At 33.4% G+C, this 12,198-nt stretch overlaps 2 protein-coding genes across 8 annotated transcripts in view; both read left to right on the top strand.

The window, feature by feature from the left end:
- LOC106160820 (WD repeat-containing protein 90-like) overlaps nucleotides 1–12,198 on the top strand; it is a 58,056-nt gene that overhangs the window by 5,091 nt on the left and 40,767 nt on the right. For both annotated transcript variants that reach the window (XM_087006934.1, XM_087006933.1), the window contains 6 exons: nucleotides 288–398; nucleotides 809–954; nucleotides 1,502–1,559; nucleotides 1,923–2,041; nucleotides 2,423–2,584; nucleotides 3,042–3,169. In XM_087006934.1, coding sequence (XP_086863060.1) covers nucleotides 288–398; nucleotides 809–954; nucleotides 1,502–1,559; nucleotides 1,923–2,041; nucleotides 2,423–2,584; nucleotides 3,042–3,169 — 724 coding nt within the window. The remainder of the gene's footprint in view (nucleotides 1–287; nucleotides 399–808; nucleotides 955–1,501; nucleotides 1,560–1,922; nucleotides 2,042–2,422; nucleotides 2,585–3,041; nucleotides 3,170–12,198) is intronic.
- LOC147763746 (uncharacterized) lies at nucleotides 7,363–11,538 on the top strand. Of its 6 annotated transcripts, none has more exons than XM_087006939.1 (8): nucleotides 7,373–7,608; nucleotides 7,970–8,087; nucleotides 8,611–8,701; nucleotides 9,151–9,226; nucleotides 9,537–9,634; nucleotides 10,170–10,269; nucleotides 10,472–10,611; nucleotides 10,801–10,971. In XM_087006939.1, exons 1-7 carry the CDS (start codon nucleotides 7,501–7,503, stop codon nucleotides 10,514–10,516), a joined length of 636 nt encoding a protein of 211 aa, XP_086863065.1. In that variant the 5' UTR covers nucleotides 7,373–7,500; the 3' UTR covers nucleotides 10,517–10,611; nucleotides 10,801–10,971. The 6 variants fall into 6 exon arrangements, with proteins under 6 accessions (XP_086863067.1, XP_086863065.1, XP_086863066.1 ...); XM_087006940.1 differs by having other exon boundaries at nucleotides 7,374–7,608; nucleotides 10,170–10,197; XM_087006941.1 differs by lacking the exon at nucleotides 10,170–10,269 and having other exon boundaries at nucleotides 7,363–7,608; nucleotides 10,801–10,841.

Here is a 12,198-nt window from a genome sequence, read left to right as displayed (position 1 = left end):
CACATATCAGAAACTTCTGATCATATGTTTTTATGTTACTTGGTGATGTCAGTAAAAAGAAAGACTAGTTAATATAGTATTTTTAAAGTTTAAGTTTCATTTTGATTTAATTTATTGCAACCTATATGATTTTATTTTTATTGCATAAGAACAGCTCTAAGACACAAGTTTAGTGCTATTTTTAAGAATGTTTTCTATTACTAATATTATTCTAATTATTTTATTATAAGCATCGACTTCCTTTATTATTATTATTATTATTATTATTATTATTATTATTCCCTTAGGCCCTGTGGACCAGTAATGGCATCACCCTGGTCTACCCCTGTCATGCTGTCATAGTGGCCATGAATGCCAAGAATGGACATCAGAGGTTCTTCATTGGACACACGGACAAGGTGCAGAGCTGTATACTGTGTTGGTTATGAGAGTATTGGTTTGGAAATTGGAAGAGTATTGCTATGAAACTTCATAGTAGTGTTGTTATAAACATAAAAGTGGAATCTGTGATATTTGACAATGTCACTACTCTTGCTTTTCAATAAATTTTGGAAAAACCTTTGTTTACACTCTAGAATATGCAATTATTTCAATTTTAAGGAAAAATTAACTAAATTAAATTTAATTTCCCCTCAAGGACTATTTAAATAATAACAATTGCCCCAACTTTGAATTGAGTTCATTTGAGTTTGAGTATTCTGTATTTGGTTTAGGTATGTATAATATGTTGAAGCGGCACAGTGTTTGAATGATGATTCACCGTAGTGTTTATATTCATAAAACTTGAAAATTTAACCTACATACCCAGGTGTCCAGTTTAGCCCTCAATGGCAATTCCACCCTTCTAGCCAGCGGTCAGACTGGTCAGCAAAGTGTGGTCAGAGTATGGAGGTTTCAGACTGGAGAGTGTCTGGCAATGTTTAAAACACATGTCCATTCTCTGCACTGTCTCAGGTGAGTTGTGGGTGTGACAAGATTGTTAAGTAACAGTACGTGTGTATTCTTATTCTCAGCCTAGGTTCATGTTCACACAGATTTTTAAAGTTTTTTTTTCTTTCTTTTTTTTTTTTTTTTTTTTTTTTTGCTGCAATTTTGCATTCATCCTGCACAATCTTGTATACAGTGATAATATGGCTAGTCAAGTTATTTGCTACAATGGTTCCTGGTTCCAAGGATTGCACGTACAGATTAATATTGAAGTGAAACAGCTATGTTTTGCTCTTGTCACAAGGGCATCATCAGGCTGAATACCCACACATTGTGTGTTGGTGATCTGTTTCACTACTATAGCTGTTTTACAAATGTATTTGTTCCAAACTAAGTGATTAATAACACTGAAATATCAGGAAAAATTGTGATGTTATTTCACTTCACTAACACCAAACTGATTAAGTGATTTTTAAAGATTATTTTGTAAACTGTTAATAGTGTTCTCGTCCAAAGATTAATGAAAAAATGTCAGGTCTGTGTGGCCGGTCTGATGGTCCATTCCTCGTTGTAGCTTTTCCCACAGTGGAGGTGTGTTGTGTGGAGTGGGAAGAGATGGACATGGAAAGACAGTGAGTATAGTTTACAATTTGATGAAGAACATTTCCCAGCGTAAAGTCCTGCTGGGGATATTGGGAAGAGATGGTTGTTAAATTTTGAAAGGGAAGTTTACATAAAGAGCTCTGTGATTGAAGGAGGGTTGGAAAATTGATGATTTTGCAAACATTGAGGTATTTGAAATATGTGGAGTGATTGAGTTTATTGGAATTAGATTTAGAAAAGAAAAGTTATCATGAACTTAGTAATATGTGATTTCAAGAAAAAAATGCTTTTTAGCAAAAGCAAGAGAGAAATATATATCTAGTAATTCAATATATGTCGGTGCCGAAGAAGAATGGAAATTACTTTTATAGCACACTTTTCCACATTTGTAGATGGTAGTAATCTGGAACACGTCCCGCGTGAATCGTGGTGGTGAGGTAGCTGTCATGGCCAAGGCACACTCAGATGTGGACATAGTCAGGATGAGGATTGCCGCTTTTGATGACACTAGGTTTGCTCTCTCTGCCGAGTTTTACAAAAATCAAACTTAAAGTTGATCTTAATTTTTAAGACCAAACCAGAGTGTCTTTTCAACTTTAAAGTTTGCTCTCTCTGCTGAGTTAAAAAAAAATCAAACTTAAAGTTGATCTTAATTTTTCATTCAGGTAATTGGTACTTATTCTAATCCACAATCAACATTAAAAAAAAAAAAAGAAAAAAAGCATTGAGAATGTGCACAGATATTTCCATTTCCTAAAACAAATTCAACTAAAGAATTTGACCAAAAACGTCCTGGTCAGGGAGCAAATTTATGTAGACAAGTTGAAATTTTATGGTTGATTTCCTATTTTCCTCTTAAATGACAACAGTGTAGTTACCATGATGGTTTCAGGATGGTTTCCTGTGGTCGAGACAATGTCCGCCTATGGCGCGTAAAAGATGGCGCTCTGCGATCTGCTCCAGTCAACCTCGCTGAGTACCACACTATGGAGTTCACAGACGTGACCTTTGAGGCAGGATTTGAGCCACAGAAGGACCCGGTGGACAGATTAGTGTGAGTGTGGTGCAAGGTCCATTAAGTGATCTGCTTTCATAATATAAAATGAAAATGAATTTGGTATGGTGAATAGAATACTAAAAATTATTTGCACATGAATTATGTAGCTCATGTGCAGGTGGTTAACTGTATTAAGTATTTTCTTGATATGATTATAGATTTTTTGAACATAGAGTTGTATGTGCTTTTTTGGTCACTGATTCTTTCTTTTTTTTATCTATTTATTTGTTGGTTCGTTTTTTTAAACTAAACAGTGATAAAAGGTAAATTTATAAATCTTTTTCTGAACTAAATCTGTTATACGATGATGATTATATGACTATGATTTTGATTCATTCTTATTGCCAGAGGTAATGTTAAAAAATAATTGTGTAAGACTTTAAAAAAATATTCATAGACTTAGGTCATAATTCACATTTATTTATTTCACATTTATTTATTTCATTGTTTAAAGTTACGCCTGTAGTAGATCAGGTCACATCTTTGAGATTGACTACCAGAAAATGGCCATTCATCATGTGCGTAGGCTAAAACCCAACGACCCCAGAACCAGCAGCAGAGACAAACAGACCTTCAGTTCAGGTAAGTGTGTAACAGTGTGTTGTCTCAGGTAACTGTGTACCTTTATGTTGTCACAGGTTAATGTATTATTTGACATAATACAGAGAACAAGTGCAAATACTTAATATTTTAAGTGTTTTTCCTTCTCTGAATTTCACTTCCTAATTAATTATACTCCCTCAGTATATTTGAGTCTCAAACCAACAATCTGTGTAAGGCCTAGCTGCTGAGGTTGAAAAGGGTTTAGTTACACACATATATGTATGATGATGCAATGTAATGAAACGTAGGGAAGTGGTAGTCTAAAAGTAGGTAAATACAGTAATAAATACACCCCCCCCAAAAAAAAAAGATGAATAAACACAATTACAAAGTATATATGTGTAAATAACTCATAAATTTGATTTAACATACAATTATCTGAGTTGCAAAAACAGAAAATCTTTATGTAAATACTCGCTGTTAACCCAAACACTGCTTTCCAGTTAACGCTGAAGTGACAGACACCACAGTAAACTAAAATAATGAGGCAATACATAATAAGGATAGATTTATAAAGTGGATTATAAACCAATTAAGTGTAATATCTCAAACTTACAAATTCTCTTATGCATGATAATGAAATTATATAACTAATTGAATCTTTCTGCCGACTATCACTGGCATCTGTGATGGATCTACGCAACTTGCAACATATATTGGAAGTTATCATGAAGAGTATTCCTATAAAAAAAACATTGACCAATGCCAAGCTAAGCTTGCTTTATACACACCAATTACATGAACTAAGACAACTAACCATGTATAGGTACAAGAATAACATCACTTGCAATTTACAAAAAGAAAACTAACAATAAATGTATTGTCCTAATGGCAACAGTTTATCTTTATATCTGAACACAGTAATTATTCAAATACAAAATACTCATTAAAGGCATATTCCATTCATGATGGGCGCATTCAAAACAAGTTGGTTTGAGGACTAACTGATCTGCAGATGAAATATGGTCAACTCACTTGAAAGCAACGCTGCATAATCCCCTTATGGACTCCCTGCCTCCCATGTACACTGTCCCTGCAGAAGCACAGCAATTTAATCTTGGCTCCACATTGATCAGGCTTATTCATTAATTCATGCTTATGCAGTTAGTCCATGGATCAACTTGTTTTGTTTGCGCTTGATGTGAAAATGCTTGCTTGTGACAATGAGAGATATATATATTATATACAGTAAAAACTTTGATAATTTCGTCACTTAAAAATTAATTCTATTTTGTTTCCATACAAATGAGGTCATACGAGATTCCTGTTTTATGCGAGAGCATATGCGCACTTGCGCATATCTTCACTTCCAGTTTCTTGTCGATCGAGGGCAGCACGTGAGGCCAGAGAGCAGCACAAAACTTGATGAATACTATGGCTGATAAGGTTGAAAATAGACCAAAAGTTAAAAAATGCCGCACGGACACAAAACTTTCTGACGGGAAGTCAAAATAAAGTGGTGACGCATCACAAACTTTAACACAGAATCAAACATTGACGCAGAGTAATGTTAATGAGGGAAATAAAAATGGCGCGTCAACGAGTGCCAATTTTGCCACGAATGTGGTGGGAGAATCAGTGCAGCATTAGAATTAATAGCTGGAACATAATATCCAGAAGTAAAAAGAGGATTTTTTTAAAAAAGAAAGTCAGGTATGAATATCCTTCTCATGTTTATTAAGAAGAGTAAATCTTTGACGACACGTCAGTGTTTACTAGTAGTGACAAATCTCTGATGACACGTCTGTGTTTACTAGTAGTAGCAAATCTCTGACGACGCGTCTGTGTTTGCTAGTAGTAGCAAATCTCTGACGACACGTCTGTGTTTACTAGTAGTAAAGAGCAAATTTCTGATGACACATCAGTGTTTACTAGTAAACACTGATGTGTCATCAGAAATTTGCTCTTTAAAAGTAAAGTTCAGAATTCAGACCATGTGGTCGATATGAGAGAAAAAATTAATGCATTAAAAGATAATAAAATGATTATGAAGCTGTAATGGATATTACAGATAAAGGAAGTAGACCTAGAATGGCGGTCTAGAAATATTTTTTGTATGCAACATGTAAAATGAATCATGGCAATGCACAGATTGAAATTCAAGCAAATGCTACTCCTTTAGCATGGGTAGATGAAGGTAGAAATATGAGAATTGGTGGTTTCTTTACTGAAGAAGAATTTCATTCTGTAATGATAATATCAATGCATTTGAAGTGCTTGTTATAAAATGGCGTTACATGCCTTAATTCAAGAAATCAAAGGAAAGATACGATAATACTACTGCAGTTGCATATATTACACACATGTGAGGTTTTGAAATCCTCAATTTGTGATGAAATAGTATCAGAAATATAGAAAAATTATATTGAAAATGACATAAGAATTACTGCTAATTATTTGCCTGGAATATTAAATGTAAACGCATATAAGGAATCAAGAAATGTGAATATAACAACTGAATTGTCACTAGATATTATATATTTAAAAAGTGACATATATTTGCTATGCCACATATATATTCAAGATTAAATAGCAAATTAGGAATATTAAAAATTAATTGTTATTTTAAATTGCATAAATCTTATGAATTTTTCAAAATTACGTCTCCCCAATTCCTGGGTACAGTAAAGTCTTGAAAATTTCGTCGGTCTTGACAATTTCGTCAGCAGACGATTTTCCACCAACATAATTTTTTTCACTTTGAAAATTCCGTACTCGGTAATTTTTAAAAAGTTCGTCACCTAATATGGCCGCGTTGTCCAGCTCAAACATGAAGGTAATGCGTCAGTTGATTCAAGACAATAATACGATCGGGATATCATTGCCGATAACACACTCAATGGGAGATAGGAACAATAGTGTGCCCCTGCCAGCGGCTTCCCACAATATAGATTGTTAAGATATGAATTCCCGTTCTCAATTGCGGGAAAGTCGGCCTTTTGTCTTAAGTTTCATTACCATTACCTGGCTCAAGGTGCATTTTCAAGCTGGTAAATAGAAGTCTCAGGCTGAGGCTCTTTGTCAGTTGTTATCGATGGCTGTCCTCAATGAGGAAGACACAATGAAAAAAATCAAGATATTATTTCGAAGGGAAATGTACCCGTCAGTTCTATTCATGTCCTTTGTGCAATTTAAGACGATTTAACAATCACCTAGCTCGTAAACATGGACATCATTCGCGATCGGAATGGGGCGAAAAAGGCAATTTTCATATCTTCAGTGGATAATCGTTTGCGTAATATCGCTAGCAGATCGTTCACGCTCCAAGCGAGACGAGTAGGCAATTTTTATCATATTTGTAGCAGACTTCGTTCGCGTAAAATCATCTTGGGGAGATCATTTGCAGTTCGACCGAGATGAAAAGGCAACTTTCATATCTTCGTTCGTGGAAGATCGTCGGCGGGAGATCATTATTAATATTTTAAACCCCCCCACTTGAAAAATTAGAATAATATATATTTTTCGACGATGTTCCACGAACGAAGTTCTTTAGTCCCTTGAACAAATATGAAAATTGCATTTTATTCTTGCTTACAATGCAAACGATCTCTCTCGGAAGATAAGAAAATTGACTTTTCGTCTGCCTACGAAATTTTTAAGACCGACGAAATTTTCAAGACACTGTACTTGTTAAAAAAATTATCAAGTCTCACCAAAATTTTTACCACCAAACTTTTAAATACTAACAAAATTTACATCACAATGCAAACCATGTGAAAAACAATGGTATGGTGACTTAATAGTGCCTTTTCTTAATGAGAGTCCAAAATCCCATGGGTATAAATATTAAGATTTTTCATGATTATTTTTTTCATTTTTTGCACCCAATATTTTACCACCAAACTTTCAAATATTTCCAATATATTCATCATAAAGTATACTAAAGGGACAAATGTTGAAATGATCACCATGTAAATATCAAATAAAAAGCTTTTTCATAGGGGAGTCATTGGGCGATAAAATACACAATTTTAATTTTCTTATTTTCTCATTAAATTTTCCACCTGCAAATGTATTATATGGAATCCCAGGAGGGCCAAGCGAAAAAAAATTGAAAAAAAAATTTTTTTTTGAAAAAAAAAATTTTTTTTGAAAAAAAAAAAAATTGAAAAAAAAATTTTGAAAAAAAAATTTTTTTGAAAAAAAAAATTGCGAAATTTGCGAGATCGCGTGTAATCCCGCGAGATCGCGCGTAATCCTGCGTGGCCACGTGAAATCCCGCGATACCGAGCAAATTTTATTTCAAAAGGAAATCAAGAAAAAGAGATAAAAAATCACGATATCTCACGAGAAATTGCGAGAATAGAAACATGGCGGAAGAAGCCACGATGTGTTTAAAATGCCAACATAGCACGGACTATGAACAACAGGCTCACATTCCCATATGTAAATCATGCGGATGTGATAATATATTGCACGTAAGTTGTTTTCTCTTTATTCTTTATGCAGATGATAGTGTGACGTATAGTATTATTAGTGAATCAAGGACGAGTGTCCTCTTAGTCTTATTTCTTTACTATTACTAGTATTAGAACGTACTAGGGGCAATAAAAGAAGATAGCAACACCGGTTAAATAAATATGTCGCCTTTCCTGACACAGTGACACTGACTGGTTATGCAAACGTCTTCATTGGGTATTTAACTTATTTTACATACATTTACATAAATTTACAGTATTTTTCATTAGACTTCCTCGAAACCAAACCACACGTGTACAGTTCCCGTTAAGGATAGGAATGTTGAAAGTATTGCTTTTCATTTGTAATTTACGTTTGTAGAGTGTCGTCGGTGCTTGTAACAAAAGGCAATGTCGATGTCCAGGATACCGAAAAATTAGAACCATCAGACATTGTGTCAACTGTGGGCACTTGCCCATGGATCAGGACTTCAAATTTGGTGAGCAAATTCAGTGTTTGTCTTTTTTCAACATGGATCTACCAAGTTATTTGTGTTAAAATACAATAAGAATTGAAATAGTTTCATATATGATATTAATTGAAATATTTTTAATTCTTGGGCTTCAGTTTGTCAATTCAAATAATAGTTATTTTATGAGAGCATGAAACAGAAGTTGATTTAAGAAAATATAAAATATAAATCATAAAATTGAATTAGGTGGATTTAACCTGTATAATTCACCTTTTATGTTGAGGCACACATCTCCAGTGTTATTATCAAACCTTTTCTTTGGGCTACAAGTATGATATATATATATATCACTGTAAAAGACTGTTATTCATATGTGACTGGCTCTCGAGGAGAAATATCAGAAAAAATTCACATCCATTTTGTAATAAACAAAAGAGCATACTAAATGAAATTGCCTTATAATGTGTGTATGTTTAATTGTATCTCTTATAAGTCATCTATAGTCTGTCATTGCTTCATGTAAAAAATTCATTTTATTTTTGAATTTCAGATTTAAAGGTTTTCCTCAATAATCTAGTGGAACATTATAAAAGCAAAGCTTTGATATTAGAATATTTAAAGGACATTGGTATTACCTGGAGGTAAATATTTTTGTGTAGAATTCTTTGTGGCAACAAATGCTTATTTATATTTGCTTTTTTGTAGAGAAATCTTTGTGTCAATCAATGTCATGTTTAATTCTTATTGTTAGTGAAGCTCATTACTTATCGCCCACGTCAAGTCTTTTCTTGGTGACAAACTTAACTATTAATTGGACAGCTGCTGACATCACTGGATAGTTTTTTTTTAATGATGGCTTGGACTCCTGGAACTTTTGTTGAAAATTACAAGTGGTGATTTTAAATGGCATGAATCCCCAGAAAAGTCTTGGTCCGTGTTATCATTTTCATATAGATTCCCATAAAAATCTGCAAAATCCTATTGCATGAAGGGCAAACTTTAAAGTTGTCAGCTCACTGAATATCTTAAAGCAGGTAATAAGTTCAGAAAGGATCTAATTATTTTTAATTATTTTCTTTTTCACTGTCAGTGAAAGTACCCTCAAGAGAAGGTTAAATGTTCTTGAAATCAAGCGACATGAACATGTCCCTGTCCAAGAATTAAGGGTAAGCAATAATTTTGATGCTGCCTACTTTGAATCAATCTGTATGTTGAAATAATATCTGTAGTATTTTGATCACTCAAGTCTTAGAATAGAGGAGATGGCATAAATACACCAACCAACCAGTACAGTACTAGTATATAGATATGTCTGATAGAAAGTCTGTTACAATCCAAAACTTAATTATCCCCCTTGTACAAATAAAATTAAAATATTGACATCTTACAGTGATTTATATTTCCAATTATAATTTAATAAGGTTATATACATAATAAATGGTCATTTTAATGTGTGAGTCATATCTTTTTATGAAGGATATTATTCAACAAGAATTCGTTGTTTGTGGGGGACTGGCAGGTGTAAGGCGAATATATGATCAGTGTCGCCAGAAATATCACAAGAAAGTAAAAAGGTTAGTTAAGCAAAGGATTAATTTTTGCAATTAAGCAGTTAATTAAAAAATGAAAGTAAAAATCTATTTTTGTTTCACTTCTATTAAATTATATTATTCTGTTACTCTATCCTAAGAATTGATGTGCAAGAGATATTGCATGAAGTTGATCATGAAGGTCGGAAACTAAGGATACGAAGGGCTTTAAATCGACGAGTTTTTAAATCACAGATAAATATTATTTTTATGTATAGACACAGAGACCTATCTGTCTTGATCATTTAAGCCATGCACTTTCAGCGATAACACAATATGTGGAAAACTATTTAGTCTTAAACCCTTTTCTGGTCACAAAAATTGCCAAGTCATCATACTGTCAGTTTCAACTAACTTAAGATTATAGAAAGATAATTGTATGATGGAGCCACTTATCAGTAAAAGTTGTTTGATTCGTTCATTTGAGGAATGTATCAGTCAGATTATTCACATGTATATACTTTCAAAATGACATTTAATTTTAGGTTTTCATGTGATAATATCAACTATTTCTTTTCAGGGACCAAATTGGATTTGGTCTGTGGATGGTAATGACAAGTTTCAGTTCTTCCATATTTACATACATGGATGCATTGATACATTTTCACGCAAATTTTTGTGTATGTATATAATGTACTGTTTTAAGTAAAAAACCAATTTGAAAAAACTCTATCCCTTATCTAACCACACACTACTGGGTTTAAAAGAGTTTACTAGTATTATCCATTTCTGATTTTGCCATTGTAACATACTAGTTTGGGGTATATTTCAACACTGTGGTCTTCTTAAACATCTGTGCTAATAGTTAACGTTTTTTAATAGTCTGCCCTAATAGAACTAGAAGTGACCCAGGGACAGAGAATGTAGACTTAATTGAATGCCAAATGTTCCTAAGAAGAAATAGCAGTGATCAGCATGCTTTCTCCGATAGTCACATCATGGGGCCTTCACCACTGAACCAGGTATGTAAATTTCTTATTATATTTACCCATTTGTCACAAGGATGTCTATTAAAGCCTGTTGTTGGATCACGCACTATTCTGATGTCATGCAATTATTTCAGTGTTTCTGGTCAACTTTCCTAAAGAGAGTTTTAATCCGTTGGCATATCATAGAATGACTGATAAATTCACAAGTATTATACTTTTCAGGGTTTGCACAGAGATGGTTGGTATGACAGACACAGTTGCATTGACAAGTGGTGCATGGTATTTGTTTACTTGCCTCTGATACAACATGATATAGATGCATTTCAACTGTGGTGGAACAACCACAAAATAAGACACCAAAGGCAGGTGTGGTTACCCACTGGTGCTGCTCCAAATGACATTTATGCATTTCCACATTTATATGGTAAATTTGGCAATTTCAGTTACATGTTTAGCATATAAAAGATTGAAATATTTAAAACTTAAGACATTTTTGTATTAAAAATCTTTTACTTTAAATATGAACACGTAGTCAATTTTACACATCACCATGTTCTTGTGGCATGGCTATGTGACTAAATGGAACAACTGGCTTAAGGTAAATCAACCTACATATTTTATGCAATATATATTTGCAGGCGGTCACCAGTGTGGATTCACTGTCAGTGATAGAGATTTGGCAGAAGTTGCACGAGAAAAAACACTGAACTATGAACAATCTGCTCGTGTGCCACAGGACTTCTATAATGAAGCAACTAACTTCACTGCCACTAACCACTTGACAATAGAAATATCCACTGAAGAGGAGAGTTATATTCAACTAAGGAGACACTTCATCCTAGAAAGATCTGCATTACAGTCATCTACATATGTGTAAAATGTAATATTAATGTTTCTGCACCAACCTGCAAATTCCAAATTGCTGTACAGGAAAAAAGAGAATAAAGAATCACAAAAGAGGTTATTTTCCTTTTTTTTTGATACATTAATACAATGCGCAACAGGCTACACAACCCATTTTTATGAAACCACAAGTTCTGTAAGACAAAAAGGTAAATTGGTTTTCCCTTGATGGTGTTATCTCTTTATGTGCATGGAGATGCTGGTGTCACACCTGTCAGTACATAAAAATTCAACCACTTTTCAATAAACTTGACAATACATATAATTCAAAGTCTCTATCCCAGCATAGCTGTCAAAACTACAAAAAAAGAATTAAAAAAATGCACAAAGTAGGTAACTGTCAATACTGATGCAAAATACAGTATGCTTAACAGGAAGTCGAACAGCATTGCAGGTATATGTCTGTTAGGAATATGTTACTAGCATACCCATGTCAGTTCAAATTCACAGTTAAAATATGCAAGCAAGAGAAATATGAACATTCAAATAAAAATGCATAAATTTCAGAAAAAAAAAAAATCAAGCTGGGTTCCCAATTTGATCTGTGCTTAAGAATTATTATTGGATTTTCAAACTTATATGTCACTGTTTTTTCTTTATAATGTTACTATTGGCAGTACACAATTTGTTTTGCTAAATCTGATACAATTTTACGTAATGATACAACCTTGAACTGTCTATCATAATAGTATAATGTATAAAAGGTCACTGCCATTT

This window comes from Lingula anatina, chromosome 2 (genome assembly GCF_051362555.1).
Source record: "Lingula anatina isolate TDL-2025a chromosome 2, LinAna3.0, whole genome shotgun sequence".
NCBI classification, from domain to species: Eukaryota; Metazoa; Brachiopoda; class Lingulata; order Lingulida; family Lingulidae; genus Lingula; species Lingula anatina.
Note: the sequence above shows the minus strand (reverse complement) of the source record. Positions and strands in the feature narration are given on the sequence as shown.